At 45.7% G+C, this 25,126-nt stretch overlaps 1 protein-coding gene, 1 long non-coding RNA gene and 1 pseudogene across 2 annotated transcripts in view; 1 reads left to right on the top strand and 2 right to left on the bottom strand.

Annotated features, from left to right (window-relative positions):
* sanbr (SANT and BTB domain regulator of CSR) overlaps positions 1-14,283 on the bottom strand; it is a 29,616-nt gene extending 15,333 nt beyond the window's left edge. The window contains 21 exon segments of the mRNA XM_070441561.1: positions 1,692-1,842; positions 1,938-2,092; positions 2,453-2,487; positions 2,753-2,882; positions 2,988-3,064; positions 3,235-3,446; positions 6,010-6,089; positions 6,091-6,136; positions 6,357-6,443; positions 6,524-6,609; positions 6,612-6,686; positions 7,748-7,775; positions 9,211-9,247; positions 10,114-10,144; positions 10,146-10,225; positions 10,228-10,260; positions 10,263-10,354; positions 10,549-10,633; positions 12,322-12,511; positions 13,193-13,344; positions 13,719-14,283. Of these exon segments, the coding sequence (XP_070297662.1) occupies positions 1,692-1,842; positions 1,938-2,092; positions 2,453-2,487; positions 2,753-2,882; positions 2,988-3,064; positions 3,235-3,446; positions 6,010-6,089; positions 6,091-6,136; positions 6,357-6,443; positions 6,524-6,609; positions 6,612-6,686; positions 7,748-7,775; positions 9,211-9,247; positions 10,114-10,144; positions 10,146-10,225; positions 10,228-10,260; positions 10,263-10,354; positions 10,549-10,633; positions 12,322-12,511; positions 13,193-13,342 (1,860 nt within the window). The 5' untranslated portion in view covers positions 13,343-13,344; positions 13,719-14,283.
* Positions 152-707, top strand: LOC139026268 (uncharacterized). The gene is made up of 3 exons (XR_011478027.1): positions 152-201; positions 488-515; positions 665-707. It is a non-coding gene; the product is annotated as an uncharacterized lncRNA (long non-coding RNA).
* Positions 14,284-15,684: 1,401 nt separating the features above from the next.
* LOC112077087 (peroxisomal membrane protein PEX13-like) lies at positions 15,685-24,445 on the bottom strand (annotated as a pseudogene).
* Between the last annotated feature and the right edge of the window lie 681 nt (positions 24,446-25,126).

Below are 25,126 nucleotides of genomic sequence, written 5' to 3'. Positions count from 1 at the left end.
AAACGCAGCAATAAGTTGATAGTTAGTTAGACTCCTTTGAAATAGGTTGAGTTAGACTATAGTCTATTTGAAATAGTTGAGTTAGTTAGACTCTCATTTTGAAATAGGTTGAGTTAGACTATAGTCTATTGAAATAAGTTGAGTTAGGACATCTATTTGAAATAGGTTGAATTAGACTCTAGTCTATTTGAAATAGGTTGAGTTAGACTAGTCTTATGAAATAGGTTGAGTTAGACTACAGTCTATTTGAAATAAGTTGAGTTAGACTACAGTCTATTTGAAAAGGTTGAGTAGTAGTTAGACTAGTCTATTTAATAGGTTGAGTTAGACTTAACAGTCTATTTGAAATAAATTGAGTTAGACTCTAGTCATTTGAAATAGGTTGAGTTGAACTAAGTCTATTAAATAAGTTGAGTTAGACTACAGTCTATTTGAAATAGGTTGAGTTAGACTTACAGCTTAAGTTAGAGACTAGTCTATTAATAAGTTGAGTTAGACTAGTCTATTTGAAATAGGTTGAGTTAGACTAGTCTATTGAAAATAGTAGTTTAGTTAGACTAGTCTATTGAAATAGGTTGAGTTTAGACTAGTCTATTTGAAATAAGTTGAGTTAGACTAAGTCTATTTGAAATAAAGTTAGTTAGACTTAGTCTATTTGAAATAGGTTGAGTTAGTTAGACTCTAGTCTATTTGAAATAGGTTCAGTTGACTATAGGCATATCTATGACTCCACAAATCAAGTGCAGGTCGACGTTAATTGTCATCAATCTTGCCCTGGAGGCAGAACTGAGTGATTTCCGAAGATGGGCCAGCTACAAAGTCAAAATTGGCTATATCGTAAAAATGTGCTTTTGGTCTTTATTTAAGTTTTGTTGATTATGAAAATTAGAGCAGTTTAGGTTAGGTTTAAAATCAGATGTTCGTAGCTAGTAGACAGATGTGTAGCCAGATAGATACAGGAGGTCTGGTTGTCATTGAATAACACATTTGAGCAAACACACTAAAGTGCTAAAACTAATGCATTGCTACTAGATGAATTGACCTCATAAACTTCCTCTCTGAAAGAAATAAAAAAATAACAGTTAAACCCGTGGCCCTCTTACTCTCGAAGCCCGCGGCTCTACCACGCACCAGCGGCTAGTTTCGGTAAGCTTTGCGCGTAAGAACCCGTACAGCTTTGGCGCCCATCTCACCGCCCCACAAAAGCCCTCCAGGAAGTACCCCCTTCCCCTCCTCCCCTCTCCGCCACCTCTGCGAACCACTGGCTTCTATCCAATCACAGCAGTCGGTGCGTGCTCTGTGTGTTCTGCAGTGTGTGGTTGTATGCTCTACAGTGTGTCTGCATTGTGTGGTTGGTGCTCTACAGTGTGTGGTTATTTGCTCTACAGTGAAATGTTCCACATTTTGTGGTGTTGTTATTCCTACAGGTGGTAGATGGTTGTTGGTGTATACAGTGTGTTATCAGTGTATTGCGTTTTTGTTCTACAAGTGTGTGGTTGTTGCTATAACACGTTGATGAGTTTCTACAGTGCTGCGGTTGTTGTTTCTCATCATGGAGGTCTGGTTGTCATTGTAAATAACACATTTGAGCAAACACACTAAAGTTTCTAAAAACATATCATTCTACTTGTGAGTATGAATTTGACCTCAATTAACTTGCCTGGATAAATAWATAAATAAATAAGTTGTAAACTCACGGTGGTGCCCTCTACTCTCTGAAGCCCCGGCTCTACCAGGATGTCACAGTCCAGTACCCGCTCCCCTCTCTCCCCTCTCTCCCCTCTCTCCCCCCTCTCCCCCCTCTCCCCCCTCTCTGAACCACTGGAGGGGGAGTCTACAGGCCTGGCACATAGATACACAGAGAGAGAACAAGGGAGTATCACTAAACACAAAACCTGTCATAAAATACAAAAATACACACACACACAGTTTCTTACCCTGTCTCTGGTAGGGGTGTGTTGGGTACACACACTGRCTCTCTGTGTAGTAGCAGGTCGTTGAGTAGTCTGGTCTGGGCTGAGTTTACCTGGTGGTCCCCAGTACAGTCTCCACTGTCTGACGCATTCACTATGTGGTCCCGCATCTTACAGCCCTGAGACACACACARCGTTTTGACAAGATTCAAGTGTGAAATGTGTCAAATCTGTATTGTGTGAGATGCAAACTATTCAAGCATGGTCACTCACAGCTCCAAGTGTGTGTGTGTGTGTGTGTGTTCCCTACCTTGGGATGCGGTGGGTCAGTGTGTTCCTACCTTGGGAATGCGGCGGGGTCAGTGTGTTCCTACCTTGGGAATGCCGGTGGGTTCAGTGTGTTCCTACCTTGGGCATGCCGGTGGGGTCAGTGTGTTCCTACCTTGGGTGCCGGTGGGGTCAGTGGTGTTCCTACCTTGGGCATGCCGGTGGGGTCAGTGGTGTTCCTACCTTGGGATGCCGGGGGTAGTGTGTTCTACCTTGGGCATGCCGGTGGGGTCAGTGTGTTTCCTACCTTGGGAATGCCGGTGGGGTCAGTGTGTTCCTAACCTTGGGAATGCGGTGGGGTCCAGTGTGTTCTACCTGGGAATGCGGGTGGGGTCAGTGTGCTCCTACTTGGGCATGCGGTGGGTCAGTGTTGATGTGCTCCTACCTTGGGATGCCGGTGGGTAGTGTGTTCCTACTTGGATGCGGGGGGGGTCAGTGTGTATTCCTACCTTGGGAATGCCGGTGGTCAGTGTGTTCTACTTGGGCATGCGGTGGGGTCAGTGTGTTCCTACCTTGGGAAATGCCGGTGGGGTCAGTGTGTTCTACCTTGGGAATGCCGGTGGGGGTCAGTGTGTTCCTACCTTGGGAATGCCGGGGGGTAGTGTGTCCTCCCTGGGGCATGCCGGTGGGGTCAGTGTGTTCCTACCTTGGGATGCCGGTGGGGTCAGTATGTTCCTACCTTGGGAATGCGCGTGGGGGTCAGTGTTTCCTACCTTGGGAATGCCGGTGGGGTCAGTGTGTTCCTACCTTGGGCATGCCGGTGGGGTCAGTGTGGTTCCTACCTTGGGCATGCCGTGGGGTCATGTGTGAGTGTCTACCTTGGGCTGCGGTGGGTCATGTGTTCACACCTTGGGAATGCCGGTGGGGTCAGTGGGTGTTCTACCTTGGGCATGCGGTGGGGTCAGTGTGTGATGTGCTCCTACCATTGGAATGCCGGTGGGGTCAGTGTGTTCCTACCTTGGGAATGCCGGTGGGGGTCAGTGTGCTGCCTTACCTTGGGCAGCCGGGTTGGGGTGCAGTGTGTAGTGGTCTCGCATATGCTCGTTGGGCACCGGTGGGAGGTCACAAAGCGTAGTGTCCTCTGGGTTTGCAGCTATGGGGTAGATGCCCGTTCCGCTGCCAGCCCTGGCTTCTAGTCCCCATGCCCGGGTACACAACAACCTCTGGGTGATAGCCGACAGTGGGGACAGCTCTGCACCACAAACGCTGGAGACACAAATACACACAATGTTGTCTTGGATGCATTACACAATGTTGTCTGGATGCATTACACCAATGTTGTCTGGATGCATTACAACAATGTTGTCTGGATGCATTACACAAATGTTGTCTGGATGCATTAGCACAATGTTGTCTGGCATGTCATTAACACAATGATTGTCTGGATGCATTAACAATGTTTTGTTCTGGATGCATTACACAATGCTGAGTACGCATGCACACACGCAAACAGCCCCCCCCCCCCCTGTTTGGCAGTGGGAGCAGGTGAGGTGGTTGACAGCCCCCCCCCCCCCTACCTGTTGCAGTGGGAGCAGGTGAGTGGTTGATGGTTCCCAGAATCCTCCAGTAGACCACACACGGCACTTTCAGCTCCTCATACAGTCTAGTCATGTAAATCATGGACGCTCCCATCATCTTCTCGCTACAGACCAGAGGTAGTGAAAGAAAATGACTCTCCTTTATTTCTGTCCATGTTTCTGAAAAGGGCAGCTCCACCACAAACATGTTGGCCAGCCTGGTCCTTGGAACCAACTCAGTGCCTTGTGGTTAGAAGTGGTCCATGCAGATGGAAGGTCAGGAGTTCTGCTTTGGAACCTCAGCATTATGGAGAAATATGATTGGTCACTGTGATTACGACTAGTGTCCCTGTCCAGGGGGTGTACTGATGAGATAGACGTGCCTGTCACAGGGTGTACTGGGAGATAGACTAGTGTCCTGTCAGGGGGTGTACTGAGGAGATAGGACTAGTGTCTGTCATTTGATGAGGAGATAGACTAGTGCGCTGTCCAGGGGGTGTTACTGAGGAGATAGATCTAGTGTCTGTCCAGGGGGTGTAATGAGGAGATATAGACTAGTGTCCTGTCCAGGGGTGTACTGAGGAGATGACTAGTGTCTCGGGCTGAAAGCACGAGGGATGCACCCCCCTATCCACTATCGACGAGGAAGCAGTGGAGGTGGAAGTTTCAGTTCTCGGTACACAACAACGGACAACACTTAAAATGTCCACCCACAGACGTGGAGTCGAGGCTGGAGAAGATTAGGCTCGTCCCTAAAATCCCTTACAAAACTTCTAGCATGACAAATTGAGAGCATCTGCTCGGGCTGTATCACCACTCCTGGTACGGCAACTGCCCGCAACAACTGCGTAAGGTCTCCAGAGGGTGTCGGGGTCTGCGACAACGATCACCGGGAAAACTACCTGCCTCCAGGACACCTAACCACCCCGATGTTCACAGGAAGGCCAAATAAGATCCTTCAAGGACAACACACCGAGCACTGCCTTTTCAGCCCCTATCATCCAGAAGGCTAGGTCAGTACAGGTGCATCAAGCTGTGACCGAGAGACTGGAAAACAGCTTCTATCTCAAGGCATGCTGTAACAGCTTACACACAGAGAGGCTGCTACTACATTACAGACTTGTAATTCATTGGCCATCTTTAATAAAAAGATTACAAAGCTTTAATAATGGCACTATTAATTAATCTGTTTACTTATCTTGCTTACTGCATCTCACTATGTATAGTACGGTATTTTATACTATCATATCATGACGCTCTTTGTCATCAGAATTTGTGTGTATTAGTAGTTGTTGTGTAATATTTGTCTAGATTACTTGTTAGATATTACTGCAGCTGTCGGAACAGAAGCACAAGCATTTTCCGACTACATCTCAGAATATACATCTACTAATCATCGTGTATGTGACCAAGTAAGATTGTGATTTCACTCAGCTGCTGTCGCTACAGAAACAGGAGATTACTGGTTACTATAGGAGCCGGATATTCCTGGTTTACTGCTTTTATCTGCAAATAACTACGGATATACTATTGAAATGATATGGTAAATGTAGCTATAAAATCATTTACACAAAATAACGACATGTTTCTTTAGCATTTACACTACATAAACATCCATAGGATAACAGTGAAGATGTCTCTCGATAGGAGCAGAAATTAAATTACATTAATAAGCCATATAGCATAGTTTTATAGGAACTTAACCGTAATCACAGTCTCAAGACAGCTGATAGGCGTTGTCCCAATTGTGACGTGGCCGCAGCTCTGAGTACCATGCATTCCGCGGGGGCCAGCGACGCCTCCGAACGTGCACCTCTCCAACGTGCACCTCTCCAACGTGCACTTCAACGTGCACCTCTCCCAACGTGCAACCTTCACACGTGCACGCTCCCCAACGTGCACCTCTCCCAACGTGCACCTCTCCAACTGCCCTCCCCAACGTGCACCTCTCCAACGTGCACCTCTCCAACGTGCCCTCCAACGGCACCTCTCCAACGTGCACCTCCCACAAATCCAACCAACAACTTTCCGGGACACGATCTCTATTATTTGAGATGTGTTGAACAGTTGGAGAAATTGCCTTGAGCTGCGCTGAGAATTCAAAAGTATGAAAGCCAGTTGCAATATTCTAGAAACACTGCTGTGCGTATGGCGTCCAAATGTGGTACTCTGATGACGCACTTACAGTCATGCACGATTACATTTGACATATGGTGGCACAGAGGGAATCGAACCCAAAACCAAAGGTGTACTGGGTGGTACAGGACCTGCTGTGAGTGTAGGGTGATGTCTCTCGAGGGTCGATGTTGATCTTCCCTGGGATGCAGGAGATTCTTCCTCTCTGTGTCCTTGGTCAGCAGTTTCAGGCACAGACCACATCTGGGAAAGACACGTTGCAGTTCGGTGGTCAGGCGAGGTTAAACACCGGGTCACATTCATTGGGAAACAAACAGAAGAAAACAGACAAACAGGTAGGTGATTACCTACACTTGTCCAATAAGAAATGCTCATTTAGTTTGGTGATGCAAAATGTTTTCTGTTGTGTGCAAATGAATAGACCAATGACACGACAGAGCAGTGCATCCAGAGCTGCACACACCTGTACAGAGTCGATGCGTTGCCTGGGGAGTCCTTGGTTCTTATATCAGGATCGAAGAGACACTCAATTTTCTTTCTGGATAACTTACTGAGGAAAGGGGAGAAATGAAAGGTTTGGCTGAAGCAGAATGATCTGTCTACCAGGCCTGCAAAATCACTAGGGTCTACCTTTTGAACTTGTCTTTTCTGTCCATGATGTCGTCTGCCTCGTTGTGGCTGAAGAGGTCAGAGATGTCCGTTGCCAGGTTACTGTTGTGATGCAGTTCATGTTGCAGGGTGTGGCCACGATGGCACTCATGTGCTTGTGACGGTACTGAATACTACTCCTCCACTATGAAGAGGTCAACAATGTGACAGTACTGGAATACACTCCTCCACCTATGAGAGGTCAACATGTGACAGGTACGGAATACACTCCTCCTACCTATGAGAGGTCAACATGTGACTGAATAACTCCTCCACCTATGAGAGGTCAATGTACATACTGAATAGCAACTCCTCCACCTATGAGGGTCAACATGTGACAGATGAATACACTCCTCCACCTATGAGAGGTCAACATGTGCCTGTACTGGAATAACACTCCTCCACCTATGAGAGGTAACCATGTGACTGAATACACTCCTCCACCTATGAGAGGTCAACATGTGACTGAATACAACTCCTCCACTATGAGAGGTCAACATGTGACTGAATATACACTCTCCACCTATGAGGGTCAACATGTTGACAGCACTCCTCCACCTATGAGAGGTAAATGTGACTGAATACACTTCCACTTGAGGTAACATGGTGACTGATACACTCCCACCTATGAGAGGTCAACATGTGACTGAATACACTCCTCCACCTATGAGAGGTAAACATGTGACTGAATACACTCCTCCACCTATGAGAGGTCAACATGTGACTGAATACACTCTCCACCTATTGAGGTCAACATGTGAGAATACACTCCTCCACCTATGAGAGGTCAACATGTGACTTCGAATACTACTCTCCACCTATGAGAGGTCAACATGTGACTGAATACACTCCTCTACCTATGAGGGTCAACATGTGACCTGAATCACTCCTCAACCTATGAGAGGTCACATGTGACTGAATACACTCTCCACCCTAATGAGAGGTCAACATGTGACTTGACATACACTCCTCCACCTATGAGAGGTGAACATGTGACTGAATACACTGCCTCCACCTATGAGAGGTCAACATGTGACTAATACACTCCTCCACCTATGAGGAGGTAACATGTGACTGAATACACTCCTCCACCTATGAGAGGTCAACATGTACAGTACTGAATACACTCCTCCACTATGAGAGGTCAACATGTGACTGAATACACTCCTCCAACGTATGAGAGGTCAACCTGCTGACAGACAGTACAAATCTCCACCTATGAGAGAGGTCACTCCTGCACAAGATCAAATAGAAGATCTCACTATGAGAGTTCAATGTACTACGAATACACCAGCCTATGAAGGTCAACTGTGATGTCACTTCACCTTGGGCAATGTACAATATCTCACTAGGTCAACATTGTTCAAACATCTATGGTCCTACTAACCCCCAATGCGAGTAAATGTACATCTCGTTCATAGGTAGTGGAGAACACTCTCTAGGACAAGTGTGCTATACCATTCCCTATGGAGGCAAGATCATGAAACACCTCTGAGTTACAGTACTGAATATCTCCAGGAGGTCCTGTACGATACCTTCCCCCCTGATACTGTGTAATCACTCATGAGGTCAACTGACAGATAACCTATGAGCAATACGAATGCATCCACTAGAAGTCGAAAAGTCATTATTGTCTGCTTGGGTTCATTTCAACTGGAAAAGCATGAGCTTTCAAACATTATATAACCATGACTAACCTTCCAGCCTGTCTTCTGTAACCATGCAAGACAGAGTGAACCGTCAGCCTTGTTTCTAAGCGGTGAACCTGTTCCAAAGGCCCTCGTCACCACGGTTAGACGGCAGGCCTTCGTTTTCTTGTCAACCATGCAACAGGAAGTGAACCGTTCAAAGGCCGGCTTCGTTTCTGTAACCATGCAACGGAAGTGAACGCGTTCCAAAGGCCCTTCGTTTTCTGTAACCCATGCAACAGGAAGTGAACCGTTCCAAAAGGCCTTCGTTTTCTGTAACCATGCAACAGGAAGTGAACGTTTCAAAGGCCCTTCGTTTCTGTAACCATGCAACAGGAAGTGAACGTTCCAAAGGCCTTCGTTTCGTTTCCTGTAACCATGCAACAGGAGTGAACCGTTCCAAAGGCCCTTCGTTTTCTGTAAACCCATGCTAACAGGAAGTGAACCGTTCCAAAAGGCCCTTCGTTTTCTGTAACCATGCAACAGGAAGTGACCGGTTCCAAAAAGGCCTTCGTTTTCTGTAAACATGCAACAGGAAGTGAACCCGTTCCAAAGGCCTTTCGTTTTCTGTAACCATGCAACAGGAAGTGAACCGTTCCAAAGGCCTTCGTTTCTGTTTGAGACTAAAGTGAAGAGTGAAGCCTCTTTACCTAATTAGCTGATTGGTTATTCTGTTTTTTTTTCTTGAGGTGACATTTTATTCAACGACCAACAAGAGCTTGCTGGGTCATTTACCTGTAGCAGAGAGGAAGAGGTGAAGCGGGAGGTTCACTCCTCGCCAAAAATCAAGTCCAAATATTTTATTTTTTGTTGTAAAAGGTTCAATTAGCCTTTTCCCCCAACCTCAGTTCAGCCAGACTTTGTGTTCGTTCTTCAGCTACAACAGAAAACCAGGGCCCCCGAAACGTACGGTACAATTGGAACCGGCATAGCAACCCAGCTCGCCATTACAACACTTACTAACGGTGTCATCTTCAGAACTCGGAGGAGATGAGGATTGAGATCACATTGCTGGGCTCTGTTTAACACACACAACCAACAACAGCACAATAACCAACCGGATGTTAGCAACACAACCAACAAGACACCACATAACAAACCAAATATTTAGCACACAACCAACAAACACCACATAACCAACCAATGTTAGCACACAACCAACAAACCACATAACCAAGCCAATGTTAAACACAAGACAACAAATACCACATAACACCCAATGTTACAACACAAACAACACACACCAACAATAACCAACAATGTTAACACACAACCAACAAACACCACATAACCAACCAATGTTAAACACACAACCAACAAATCCCACATAACCAACCAATGTTACACACAACCAACAAACCACATAACAACCAATGTTAACACACAACCAACAAACACCACATAACCAACAATGTTAACACACAACCAACAAACACCACATAACCCAACCATGGCACACAACCAACAACACCACATAACCAACCAATGTTAGCACACAACAACAAACACCACATACACCACACTCAGATCACGCACACATACATGTTAACAACACACCAACAAACACCACATAACCAACAATGTTACACACAACCAACAAACACCACATAACCAACCAAACACACTGCCAGGCCAACCAACAAGCACCACATAAACACCAATGTTAGACACACAACCAAAAACACCACATAACCAACCAATGTTAGCACACAACCAACAAACACCACATAACCAACCAACAAGCACACCGCTATGAGTGACCACATCACTGCCGTCTCCATGGTTATCATGTGCCCGCCCCAGGTAAGTGATGGTATAGTACTAATAAGCATCAGTGTAGTAGCTACAGACGTATGATGCGAGAGCATATATTCAATTCTTTACCGAGTTTGGGTTTGTCATTGTTGCCATCGAGCGGCCATTTTGTGCCTCTTGACGTAGTTCATGAGCCAGTGGAAGATCTGCACGTCACAGTGCACAGAGATGTCCACCTCCTCCAGCGCTGGAGGTCAACAGAGAGGTACTCAGCAAGTAACGCATCTCGTTGATCAGAAGGTCACGGGGACACATGAAGTCCTGCTTCAGGTTCTTAGCCTCGTCACACACGTGGATCACCATATTGGGCCTGCTGGGGAGAGCGATACAGAGATACAGACAGGCAGAGCACACACAGAGAGGAATAACTCTTGATTTTTGTATTAAGTACATTTGAGTATTTGTTAGCAGACTAGTTCTTGATCCTGCTCTATGAAACTCTTTGATACCTTGACTGGGACTGGTTAACAGTGTATTTCTGTTTGACGGTAGTAGACCAGCCACTCACCCTTTCCCTCCTGGGGCTTCTCGCCCTCCTCTGCAGACTCCTCTTTCTCCACCGAGCTACTTTGAAGGGTCACCGCCAGGCCTGGAGAGTGGAGACACCAAACAAGACTGTGTAGCTCACCGAGCTAAAGCCTAGATATTCAGACATGAAGAGTCTTCAGGTCTTACTGCCTGCTATAACTGAACTAAGGCTAGATATTCAGACATGAAGTCTTCAGGTTTCTGCTGCTAACTGAACTAAAAGCCTAGATATTCAGACATGAAGTCTTCAGGTCTTACTGCCTGCTATACTGAACTAAAGCCTAGATATTCAGACATGAGAGTCTTCAGGTCTTACTGCCTGCTACACTGAACTAAAGCCTAGATATTCAGACATGAAAGTCCTTCAGGTCTTACTGCCTGCTAACTGAACTAACTAAAGCCTAGATATTCAGACATGAAAGTCTTCAGGTCTTACTGCCTGCTACACTGAACTAAAGCCTAGATATTCAGACATGAACAGTCTTCAGGTCTTACTGCCTGCTACACTGAACTAAAGCCTAGATATTCAGACATGAAAGTCTTCAGGTCTTACTGCCTGCTACACTGAACTAAAGCCTAGATATTCAGACATGAAGAGTCTTCAGGTCTTACTGCTGCTACACTGAACTAAAGCCTAGATATTCAGACATGAACAGTCTTCAGGTCTTACTGCCTGCTACACTGAACTAAAGCCTAGATATTCAGACATGACAGTCTTCAGGTCTTACTGCCTGCTACACTGAACTAAAGCCTAGATATTCAGACATGAACAGTCTTCAGGTCTTACTGCCTGCTACACTGAACTAAAGCCTAGATATTCAGACATGAACAGTCTTCAGGTCTTACTGCCTGCTACACTGAATAAAGCCTAGATATTCAGACATGAAAGTCTTCAGGTCTTACTGCCTGCTACACTAACTAAAGCCTAGATATTCAGACATGAACAGTCTTCAGGTCTTACTGCCTGCTACACTGAACTAAAGCCTAGATATTCAGACATGAACAGTCTTCAGGTCTTACTGCCTGCTACACTGAACTAAAGCCTAGATATTCAGACACGAACAGTCTTCGGTTACTGCCTGCTACACTGAACTAAAGCCTAGATATTCAGACATGAACAGTCTTCAGGTCTTACTGCCTGCTACACTGAACTAAAGCCTAGATATTCAGACATGAAAGTCTTCAGGTTTACTGCCTGCTACACTGAACTAAAGCCTAGATTTTCAGACATGAAAGCTTCAGGTCTTACTGCCTGCTACACTGAACTAAAGCCTAGATATTCAGACATGAAAGCTTCAGGTCTTACTGCCTGCTACACTGAACTAAGTCTAGATATTCAGACATGAACAGTCTTCAGGTCTTACTGCCTGCTACACTGAACTAAAGCCTAGATATTCAGACATGAACAGTCTTCAGGTCTTACTGCCTGCTACACTGAACTAAAGCCTAGATATTCAGACATACAGTCTTCAGGTCTTACTGCTCTACATCGACGCAGAACTTGCATCTTGACTGGCTGCATCACCGCTTGGTATGGCAACTGCACCGCCCTCGATCACAAGGACGCTACAGAGGGTGGTGCGGACGGCCCAGTACATCACTGGGGCTGAGCTCCCTGCCATCCAGGACCTATATACCCCAGCCATAGACTGTTCTCTCTGCTACTGCACGGCAAGCGTTACCGGAGCACCAAGTCTGGCACTAAAAGCACTACATATYCACTAGCACATCAACACCAGTCAGCCTTACCCGTCACTGAGATGGAGCTCTGATTGGTCCYCGTCTCCTCCACGTCTCCCGRGGTGTCCAATAGTGTGGATTTGATGTAGGTGGCCAGCGAGTCCACAGGGGAGGAGCCTCCTGCCGTCAGCGCGTTGCATTGGTCGTCCACGTGATGGAACCCTCCGGTGCTCTTCAGCTCCTCGAACCTCTGCGCACACTGAAGGTAGGCACGACAACCACCATGGCAACCATGTCACTACTATACCATGACAACAACAACCCTCAGACCACATCATCTTGGTTCCAGTAACCCCTGTACAACATTCACCAGCAGTCCAGACTAAACTATAGGACAGCTGACCTATTAAGACATTGGTGGGCGCTTCTATTTATCATGTGACACACGTGTACAAGTGCAATGGAAATGTGTTTCTGGCATATCCCAACTCCCCCTGAAACAGACGTGGAGAGTGGGGTCAAGTCTAGGGTCACCAGGTTAAGTGCCTTGCTYAAGGGCAKAGCGACAGATTTTTCACCTTGTCGGCTCTAGGATTCGAACGTTAGATTACTGGCTCAACACTCTTACCTCGAGGCTACCTGTCACGCCAAACAGTGACCATAGGGAGTAAGACAATACAGACAGATCTCAGACCAGGCGAATAGCCRTTTACGATCTCTCCTTAGTGGGAGCAGTGCCTACAGACTGGGAAGCTTGCCTACAGACTGGGAAGCTTGCCTACAGACTGGGAAGCTTGCCTACAGACTGGGAAGCTTGCCTACAGACTGGGAGACCCGAGTTCGCAAACCACAAGGGGTGTTGCACTGTAGTCGTTAGCTACTATAGCTTCAATCAATCAATATGTTTATTGTCCCAATTTGCAGTGCATGTAGAGCTTACCTCCTTGGGTGTGAAGCCAGGGACCAGCATGGCCACGTTGTCCCAGTTGACGGGCTGTGGAACGCTCCAGAGAGAGCTCAGCACCATGTCCAGGACCAGGAGGTTGTTGTCATTGGGAAAGTTGTTGTTCAGGTTGCAGTAACGACTCATGTCTGTCAGCAGGTAAGGGTGAGAGATCAAGGTTGACTCAGCGATATGACATTATCATACATTATTACGTCTGACGGGTGAGAGAGATCAGAGCATTATTCTGTTAAAGGTAGACTCAGTGAGATGACACCATCATACAAAAGGTGGAGGCGACTTTATGCGCACAGAAAGCTGAGGTTTCTTCAATCAACAATAGTAATGGGACGGTCTACTTGACATAGATACATAAGAATAACAAGAGCATGTATAGGAAGCCTTGACATCCAACAGGATCTCTAAACCAAATTCTGGAATAGGCTACTCCTACTTTGTCCCACCGTTGTCATTGAAAAGCTGACTGTCAGTAGCATACGCGGTGAACAGCGCACACACATACTTTTGGCTACGTCGATTATCTTCTTGCAAKAAGGATGGATTCTCCTCCCTTGGAACGCCTCTTTGTCTTTGGCTGTAGTCGAACTGTCCAACGCAAATTTAATGGCATTTTTGTCAGAAGCTTATTCTAGCAAGCTAGCTACCTATAGTGCACATCACTGTACTAGAAGCTAAATACGATAAGTTTGTATTATAGTTCCAAAATACTTGTAGTATCTAGTTGGCTGTACGGTTATCTTGTATCTTACTGATTCAATGATGACACCGGATTCTTCTGTGGTCCGGATGATAGACGTTCGGTGTACAGTAGCCGTCATCCACTTCTAACGCTAATGCTACTAGCTAGCTAGCTATAAGTGCACTCTCTCTGCAGTATCATCCGGGGACGATTTGATCGACAAGACAATTCAATCAGCATTGCATACGGGATAGAAACACCCTAAAACGCTCGTGAATAACGTTTAGATAACGAACCGCCAGTCGTTGTAACGTCCCCAAATCTTCTGTTGCGTTGATTCCGCTTTTCCGGTGCCGCAGTGCAGCAGCCGGTGCAMTGGTCCCGCGTCCCGGGGTTGCTTAGCGACAGAAYTGCCCTTTTCSGCTAAATCAAATGAAGGGAAATTATTTTGTATCCAGCAGGTGTGTAACCACGTGTTTAACCTTGTTATAATGGACGCATTACATTTTCAAAACAATTAACATCCAATGATATAAAACTAAACAGGTTAAGTTAGCAATTTATTTTTGCCATGTGATGTGTATAATACGTTTTTCATTTCTTGGTAAGAAAAAGCCAAAGGCCACTTTTCAGGTTTTGAAAATGTTTATTTCCAAAATAATTGTATTTACATAATTACAGTTTTTCAGGAGAGTGAGGACTAAAAATYCCACTGAAACACCCCAAGATGAGGACCGCTATTTCAGTTCTTACATAGATGCATTCAACAAAACTTCTTGATTTAATATACATCTTGATATTGGATAGTTCTATTTTCCAAGTTGAAAACTTCACTTTGAATATTTAGGACATTTTACAGAACATTCAAGATATAGTTGGACCATTCCCGAATTTCAAACAACATTTTACAACCATATTAACACCGATTTAAAACCAAGTCAAGCCTTCCATTGGAACCAAATCTGAACCGTGATAGTCATTTACCCATAGAAATAGTCTCCAAGTCAATGTTGACATAATAGGTGGACTGGTAGACATTGAGTGTACCCATGCCTAGGTCTAAAATATTCCCATCTTCAACCTAGACCCGAGCCAGGAAGCACAAGTAGGAAGTTGTACTCTTCAATTGGGCCTGTGATGTCAACTGACATTACAAAAACAATACATTCCATTGCATGAGCCACATCAGCTAGCATCATTTGAATAAATGTTTTACATTACCATGGCAACCCAGGAGTTGATAGAACATTCCAAAATACCATGGAAACGATTGAGTCACAATCAGGCAGCCATTGTGAGTGTACCCATGAGTTTACCAGTCAAATTGCCAGGGTTAGAGCTTCCAAYCCCGTTCTATTCCCATGAATTTATCTTTTAATATCAAACCAACGACATTAACTTGGAACAAACCGGTGAATTTCAGAAATATAATATTATGGCTTTGTCCTGTCAATGTCAAACGATGCAATATTCTCTCAAATATTAGCATAATCTCTTAGCGTACTTAATTTGATCTTAATGTACTCATTCACTGTTAATTAAATAAATCTATATCAAAAACATTTAAATATGCATCATTATTGGGCTAAAATGTAGTGTAACCGTGCTGCTGGACAAGGCTGGTACAGAATAGGTAATAGGTCGGTTTAGAATAACCACTGACAAGGCTGGTACAAGGATGAGGTAATTGGTTGGTTTAGATAACCACTGACAAGGCTGGTACAGGATAGGTATTGGTTGGGTTTAGAATAACCACTGACAAGGCTGGTACAGGATAGGTATTGGTTGGTTTAGATAACCACTGACAAGACATCCAAACCAAGATGGTGTTCTGGAAACACTCATATCTAGATGTCTGATAGAACCACTTCTCCTTTATCCAGGTACTCAATACCTCATATACCAACCTTACTAATTGCTTCCAGGCAGATTAAATGGCAAACCAAAGCCACTGAATTGTGAACATGAATAACCTTCTGGATGTAGATCAAGTGGTTCCCCACTGCTGGACGGGACCGAGCTATACAGAACAGCTCATCAACAAACCACGTACAGCCTCAACGGATGTGTGGGAAAACACAAAGTCAGACATCACAGGTCCATCTTCTCTGGTATGGTGAGCACTGTGCTTGAAGCTGTAGTGGTGCTAGGCACTACACCCAGACCCAGGCTGCTGTAACCGGCTGGTGTTTCCCTATACACGCACTCCAGCAGCTCCTCTGGGATAGTTACTGGGACGGCTTCAGCTGGGCCTAGGCCTGAAACCAAGCCTGGGGCTAGAGTTGGCACTGGGCCCGTAGCCAGGTTAGGCTGGAGGGCTTGAAGGGAGGTGCCCAGTGGGTTCCCTGGCTGGGCCTGAACCTGAGCCWGCCTCTCCAGCTCAGCGTGCTTCCTGCCTCTCCTCTTCCCCAGGACCTTGACGTAGTTGGCAGGTATGAGGCCTGTGGTCTGGCCGTCTACACTGGCCAGCAGCCACCCACGCAGCCTGGGTTGATGCTCTGCACACAGGGGAGAGAGAGGATATAACATGGTCATTTAGCAGACTTRGTKAACAGGAACACATTCAGTATGTAACCCATTCTGAATGGCGTTCTGTTGACCTGCCTGCTACAGTKCTAGCTGTCTTCCACCCAAGGCCTCCAGCACTCTTTCCCCCTGATAACATATAGTGGTAACCGCAGTACTTCATTTCTAAATCGGAAGGTGCCGGAACAAAAGTGAGTGCAAGAGAGAAGGAGGGGGCTCCGAGGTACCAGAGTGCATGAGAAAAAAATGAAGTGACCAACAATGCAGCAGATAAATCATACCGGTATACGCACAGAAAAACCCATCGATTTAAGATGTCTTGGTAAATAATTGATCTAGGCCTACTGCAAAATTAAACCAACTCTAGTAATCTTCTCTAAGTGTGGACCCTACCTCCTTGTTCCCTCTCGTCATTGTGGTTTTACCAAGGCTGCTGTCTACGTCAATTCTCCTCTCTCCCCCTCTCTTTCGAGTCAGAACCCTGACAATCTCCTTTCTCAAGTCTGCGTTACACACACACACACACACACTGATATTTCCACCTGCGGTGACATCACAATGGTGACACTGTAGGAGGGATAGCCTCTAGATGGAGAGAACCCACAGAGAGAGAGAGAGAGAACCCACAGAGAGAGAACCCAGAGAGTATAATGTTTACTGTTCATTTTCTATTGTTTATTTCACTTTTGTTTATCTATTTCACTTGCTAAGCCAAAGTAAACATGTTTCCAATGCCAATAAAGCCCCTTGAATTGGAAGAGAGAACAGAGAGAGAGAGCACAGAGAGAGAGAAAGCGTGGGCTGATGTGAAACATGGTCACCGTACGTGTGTGTGGGGGTGTGACACTTTTGGGCTGTCAAAACCGTTAATGCATGTGTATGTGTGTGGGGGGGGGGAGAGACCTATATCTCTGTGTGGATGAGTAGGTCTAAGAGTCTGTGGGTTGTATCTATGACGTTTCTAACCACCCTATCTAACCAATAGCTGTGTGTGGGGCTGGGGGAACCTCCCACGTGCCCCATGTCAGATCCCAAACACTCTGCTACTACGGGCTATAGAGAAGGAGTTAAGGGTAGACGTCTTGTAAGACACACTCTAACGCACTACTGCGCAACCCCCCCCTATAAGAATGGTCCTGCCCCAGCAGGATAATTAACGAGGAGTCAAATTGATTTCTCTTTGATCGCTCTTAATATCCTTTTTACATTGCAAACAGTGACAATTGTGTTTCATGCCATGAGAAGTACCTGGCAAGTAGGTTCCAGAACGTAGGCATCCAAACTGAGGTGCCGGATCCTGTTCCTGCAGTTGATTGAAATTAAGGGCGTCCTGTCGTCTCAAGAACGATAAAAAACTATGTCTGGGACGGTTCAAAACAGACGTTGGGACAGTTGCCGGGACGATAGGCCAGAAAAATATAAAATGCATTCAGCGGTTCCATATGTTTAAACACAAAGACGAGGCTGATGAAACATGTCACATTAGCTTCAAAGTTGATCTATGAATACATTTATATTACAAGCCACAGCAATGCTGTTCACTCGTCTCATGTCAATTGTTCCAAAACTCTATTACAGGAGAACAACGTTCTCAAACGCGCACCTCATAATAAAGCGACAGATGGATATTCAGCTAATGGTGGAAACTTAGAGGGAATATCTGAAGGTGCAACACTAGGATTGTGTCTTACTGCCTTTGGACAGCCGCAAGTAGCCCAGTGACGCGAGCCTACCAGACAGGCTAAATGCCTTTTGTGCTCCGTCTTGAGGCAACGCAACACTGAAGCATGTATGAGAGCAACCAGCTGTTCCGGACATCTGTGTGATTAGGCTCTCCGTAGCCGATGTGTGTAAGACCTTTAAAAAAGGTCACCATTCACAGGCCGGGGGCCAGATGGATTACAAGAGTGTGTACTCAAAACCTGCACAGACAAACTGAAAGTGTTTTCACTGACATTTTCAACCTCTCCCTGACCCAGTATATAATGCCTACATGTTGCAACCAGACCAGTCCCTGTGCCCAAGAACGCCATGGTAACCTGCCTAAATGACCACCGCCCCATAGCACTACACCTCTGTAGCCATGAAGTGCTTTGAAAGGCTGGTCATGGCTCACATCAACACATCATCCTGGGAAACCCTAGACCCCACTCAATTCGCATACCGCCCCAACAGATCATGCAATCTCTATTGCACTCCACACTGCCCTTTCCCACCTGGACAAAGTAACACCTACGTGAGAATGCTATTCATTGACTACAGCTCAGTGTTCAACACCATAGTGCCCACAAAGCTCATCACTAAGCTCAGATCCTGGGACTAAACACCTCCCTCTGCAACTGGATCCTGGACTTCCTGACAGGCTGCCCTGAGTGGTAAAGGTAGGCAACAACATCTGCCACGATGCTCCTCAACACCGGACCCCTCAGGTGTGCGTGCTTAGTCCCTTCCTGCACTCCCTGTTCACCACGACTGCATGGCCAAGAACGACTCCAACACCATCATCAAGTTTGCTGACGACAACAGTGGTAGGCCTGATCACCGACAATGATGTGACAGCCTATAGGAGGAGGTCAAAGTCCTGGTAACGTAGTGCCAGTCTCTCTCTAAGGAGCTGATCATGGACAACGGGAAAAAGAGGGCTGAACACGCCCCATTCACATCGACAGGGCTGTAATGGAGCAGGTCAAGTGTTTCAAGTTCTTTAGTGTCCACATCACCAACAACTAACATGGTCAAGCGCACCAAGACAGTTGTGAAGAGGGCACGACAACACCTATTCCCCCTCAGGAGACTGAAAAGATTTAGCATGGATCCTCAAAAAGTTCTACAGCTGCACCATCGAGAATATCCTGACTGGTTGCAACATTACTACACACAGATCATAAACGTAATGTTATCTAGCGAGCCAGCCATCTAACGTCAGCTAGCTAGCTAACAGTAGCTTTAACTTGCAATGAAAACAACTTTGACAAAATTAGAAAGGTATAATATCTGAAACTGTAGCTGGACTCTTACCAGTATACATGGATGAAAGCTTCACGGCAGACTGCAAACCCTTTCATTAAGTAAGCATCCTGTGTCGTTTCCCTTGCGTAATTTAACATTGTATTCGTATTTACAGATATATTTTACGTTTCTAATTTTGTCAAAGTTGTTTTCATTGCAAGTTAAAGCTTACTGTTAGCTAGCTACAAGTTCGTTATTAGGCACATGAAAGTTCACATGTTCAAGCTAAATTTCTGCCAAAAATAAATAAATAAATACACATTTAGATTGTTTTATGTTTATGACGTCTCTCCTGTGAGTAGTGACCCGCGACATACATCTAGTTTCCTGAAACGGGGTCACCTATGGTATTCTAGAGAATATGGTATCTTACTGACTGAAACCAAACGCATTTCTGCTTCGCGTTGCACACTTCCTGTCTGGGTGTTGTGTGCATGTGAAGAGCTGAATGACAGGTTCATTTTTAGAAGCGCTGCTCAGCAGGCACAAAAGTTTTGTTCATTTACTCGAAACGAAAGTCTACTGAATGTGTTTTTCCTTGTGTTTTTCTTGCTATTGACATTGTTTTGTTCACAAGCTAGGTTGTTATTCTATGTTGGAGTTTCAACTGCTAGGATACTAGTCAGACTATGGTTGGAGTCCAAACAAAAGTAGACAACCCTCAGCCCTAAACCTTGATGACATTTACATCGTCACATTTACATTTCATTTAAGTCATTTAGCAGACGCTCTTATCCAGAGCGACTTACAAATTGAAAGTTCATACATATTCATCTGGTCCCCCGTGGGGATGAAACCACAACCCTGGCATTGCAACGCGCCATGCTCTACCAACTGAGCCACACATCCAAGTGTACCTCAGCTATGTTGACTAAATGCACCAAGGCCACAGAGTTTGACACTGACTACAGTTTGCATTGAATTGTGGATCATATCAACCCCACAAGCGAGTAAAGTAGTTCCTAGCTCCCTCGAGCTGAATCGAGGCCGAGGGGTAACGTTTGTGGAATTGGACCTCTACTTAAGATGGCAATCAAACTGCATCTGGTTTCGACAGGGATTCCCCCCCGAGGGAAGTGGCTAGCGCGAGGGCTGAGGGGGTAAAATGTGTTTGACTGCAGCCCTCTATCTCACAGGCACAAACAAGTCCCATTACCACTTTAACCTCCTACCCTTAAGAAAGGGACAGGTAAACATTTTGTGTTAAAGACTCAGGTCACAAAATTTAAATGAAATAATTACACCACAAGACATCTTCTAGTAATACATGTATTGTTTTAGAAACATTACAATTATATATGGATGTTTGTCTGTCTCATTAAGATGAAAAAGTTTTGTTTAACTAATTAAGTTGATGTAAATATTGCCTGTATTTGTCTCAGAAATACACCAATGACTTTAAAAGCACTGCAAATTACCTAGATCCATGTTGGCAATATCAATAAATAAAAATAAAGCATTTTACATTTTTGGGACGATTTATGTTGAGTTGAAATTGCATTTTGGGACAATGACAGAAAAAGTTAGTCGCCGAGCCCTGCCTGCAGCACTGTGTAACCCTGAGACATGGCAGTAGGCTCCTAATGCATCTCAGGGTTAATCTGGTGGCTCCAATGCTTCCTGGTTTAGAACAGTGTTTCCCAACTCCGCTCCTCCAGTACCCCAACAGCACATGTCCCGGGCAAACTAGCCAAGTAAAACAACTCCTCTCCCTCCAGTAACCCCCAACAGCAACATGTCCCGGGAAACTAGCCAAGTAAAACAACTCCTCTCCTCCAGTACCCCAGCAGCACATGTCCCGGGCAACTAGCCAAGTAAAAAACTCTGCTGCTCCAGTCACCCCAACAGCACATGTCCCGGGCCAAGTAAAACAACTCCTCTCCTCCAGTACCCCCAACAGCACATGTCCGGGCAAACTAGCCAAGTAAAACAACTCCGCTCCTCCAGTACCCCCAACAGCACATGTCCCGGGCCAAGTAAAACAACTCCGCTCTCCAGTACCCCAAAAGCACATGTCCCGGGCAAACTAGCCAAGTAAAACAACTCCTCTCCTCCAGTACCCCCAACAGCACATGTCCCGGGCAAACTAGCCAAGTAAAACAACTCCTCTCCTCCAGTACCCCCAGCAGCACATGTCCCGGGCAAACTAGCCAAGTAAAACAACTCCGCTCCTCCAGTACCCCAACAGGACATGTCCCGGGCCAAGTAAAACAACTCCGCTCCTCCAGTACCCCCAACAGCACATGTCCCGGGCCAAGTAAAACAACTCCGCTCCTCCAGTACCCCCAACAGCACATGTCCCGGGCAAACTAGCCAAGTAAAACAACTCCGCTCCTCCCAGTACCCCAGCAGCACATGTCCCGGCCAAGTAAAACAACTCCTCTCCTCCAGTACCCCCAACAGCACATGTCCCGGGCCAAGTAAAACAACTCCTCTCCTCCAGTACCCCAACAGCACATGTCCCGGGCAAACTAGCCAAGTAAAACAACTCCGCCATGTACTTCACATCAACAGAGTTGAGCGGAGACGAGAGTATGGACTGTTTTTGACTACATCGAGTCGCTGACAGTTGATACCTGTAAAAATGAAATTCTTAAACCCTTACTTTTATAATAAATGTTAATCTAATACAACCACCGGACCGTTTCCTCGTATTAAACTGACAGCGACTAGTGTAGTCGGAGGTACACTCCGCCCACTCTCGTCTCCGCTCAACTACGTTGATGTGAAGTTATGGACAAACATAGCTGATTAAACTCATCGAAGGCTTGATGACTAGCTAACAAGTTGAATGAGGTGTCCGGGCTACAATTTTTTTTTTATAAAAAGGTGAACTGTTGGGGGTACTGGAGGCCTGGAGTTGAGAAACACTGGGTTAGAGCACGGTGCTGGTTGTGGTTTGGATTCGCCCCTCTCTCCTGGTTTCTTACCTTTAGGAGCCAGGTTGAGCATGTCTCCAGCATTCAGTGAGAGCTCCTCCTCCGACGCAGCTGTGAAGTCATACTCCGCCCTGGCAACCACATGGTCATCCTCCCCACTAGCCAGTTGGTGACTGCATAGGGATATAATCAAAATGTAAATTATATAGTCCTTGTAGGGAATATTAATGAAGTAAAACAAGACATCCTTTTGGTAAGTGCTGACTAACGTAACAAACAACAAAAAAATGTTGCACACCTTCTCTTCTTTATGAGCATACACAGAGCCAGATTAGCAGTGTATGTTCAGATTAACCCTGACCCATCTGTTTGAGGTCGCAAAACTGTGGTTGACAGACAGGCAGTCAGAGAAACAAAGGATATACAGGAGAGCCCACACACAGACAGTAAGGGGCCTCACCGCTCTCCTCGGGCCCCTGGGCGGAGCTCAGTAGCTTCCAGATGAGATAGGGCCCTTCCTACGGACCACAGCCAGGAAAAGGAAGATGGGCCACGACTTGACCGCTCCGGCTCTGGGGTCTCCATTGCGGCTCCAGCCCTCTGGTCGCCAGAACAGCTCCTTCACTGTCTGCCCACAGGTCCTCCACCTCACCGTCCCGCCTCAGCCCCAGCATCCTCTGTATGCGGACGGTCAGGTAGCGCAGGGTGCGACACGGGCAAAGCCGAAGAACCTTGGTATTGGTAAAGTGCATCCGTAACCGTGTCAGGTGGTTGGCTACATCCAGCACGGCTCGGAAGCTGTTGTAGACGGCCGAGAAGGTGGCGTCCATCATCATACTGACCGAGGTGAAGGCCTGGACGATGCTCTCGATGGACTGGAAGGCGCCACGGCTGCTCTCCTCTGCCTGTTGGACAAACCGACTGGGCGCCACGTCTTCACCACCGGTTTGGCCGAAGCGGCTGTAGCCCAGGCTCCCACCAAGKCCACCACCGAKCCCCCCTCCCATGCCATAGCCACCACTGTAGGGACTGTAGGGGCTGTATGCTCCACCGTAGAGGCTGGAGCTCCCATAGGGGTTGTGTGAGGAGCCAGGGAAGGAGCCGTAGGAGGGACGGTAGGACTGGATGGACTGGACAGGGCGAGGGGGGACGGGGGGCACCATGCGGGTCAAGACGGGAGGACCGGCGAGACCAGAGAGGCCRGAGGTGGAGGGACCTGGTGGGGCAAAGTCAGTCGAYCTGGTGGATTGGAAAGAGGGGCATAATTTATAAAACAGTGTGAACATTCAATTCAATCACGTGTTGTCAAAATGTTAAAAATAAATCGCCTCAAAACTAGTTTCCTTTGGTTTCGTAAATATAGAGAAGTCTGAGCACTCTAGGAGTGTTAACGTTGTGCAATGGGTTACGTCTAACTAACGTTAGCTAGATAACAAAACAAACGACATGCCAGTCACAGGTAACGACGTTAGCTATCTACTATAACTAGATTGGAAGTCGGTGGGCACTTTTGGTTGAGTTATTATCCAATAACAGTCCAATACTAAACTATTGTCAAATATAGAAATCTAGCTAGTTCTGTCCGTTAGGCAGACTCAAAACAACAAGCTCCGACCTMGTTAGGGCCTGGGCCTAGATTAGAGGCTAACGCTAGCTAACTCATACATAGTTAGTCCATAGACAACAACTCGTCAAGTAAGCAATAACTTGTTTACCGATAGTTAACTGGTGCACTCATGGCTGCTCCTGGAATCCGCCTTTCCCACGGTTTAGGAGGAGGCTGCGATGCCATCGTACAAATTGTCTGACGTTACACCGTTTTAACCGTTTTTCCTTCACTTCCCCGTAGTAACTAGCAAATTGCTACCTATCTAGCTCCATGGCTRACTCCTGTGTGCCAGACCAAAATAATCAATAAGACGATACGGAAAACGTTTTAAACAATACAYAMTTGGTTTAAARGCATAAAGCCAGAGAGGATGTATTTTATAACGCATTTTATATTGTATTTTCATTCTTGCTGGGCAAGTTTAACGTCTCTGAAGTCAGCAACTTTGTTGTATTTTTTCGGCGTTGATTAGTAGAGCCTAGAGGGCTCTGGCTCCATTGCATTATTCCGTTCCAAGTCGTCCCGAGGCTGATGGAGATAATACTAAAGTATCRAAGATGAGGTGGGACAGTTTTTTCAACTGAGAGAACTGGGAGCGAAAATACGCAACACCATTGRTGTATTTGACTGACAGAACCAATAMTAATACAACRTTTACCMCATTTATTGTCCATGTCAAATGATCTCAATCGTTACATTTTTTTWAWWWWWAAAMSRRGKYWWWTTTTTTWWAACATAGATCATTGTATTATTTATGATATTCTGAATGYCAGACTGCTATTTTACTGCTGTTAACAATGCAAMAAAATCGAGACAATACTAATACTGTCCAGAGAAGTGTTTTGTTTTCCTAGACATTTWAAAAATCAAACAGACATAATTCACATGTAGAAATAACATTTATTTCAATAAACAGACTGAGCAAACTTGTACAAACATTCAGGAATTTATTCAGAAATCAAATTACAGAGATAAAGATTAAGGGCTTGTTTGGATTGAACCAATTTCAAAGATTGTTTATTTCACTTTACCTTGTTTAAGAAAACAATAAATGGGGTAGTTCGTTAGTTTAAAAAAACAATTACGATCAAGTTATACATACTGTACATTCACTTTCCTGTCCTCCATTAGAAAACCAAACATGAAAACGTTAAAGTGCGTATGAATAGATCATTATGTGATTTAGTACTGAAATGGCACGCCGCAAA

This window comes from Salvelinus sp. IW2-2015, unplaced genomic scaffold, assembly GCF_002910315.2.
Source record: "Salvelinus sp. IW2-2015 unplaced genomic scaffold, ASM291031v2 Un_scaffold4264, whole genome shotgun sequence".
In the NCBI taxonomy this organism is placed as follows: domain Eukaryota; kingdom Metazoa; phylum Chordata; class Actinopteri; order Salmoniformes; family Salmonidae; genus Salvelinus; species Salvelinus sp. IW2-2015.
The sequence above is the reverse complement of the archived record's forward strand: the minus strand, read 5'-3'. Positions and strand labels throughout refer to the sequence as shown.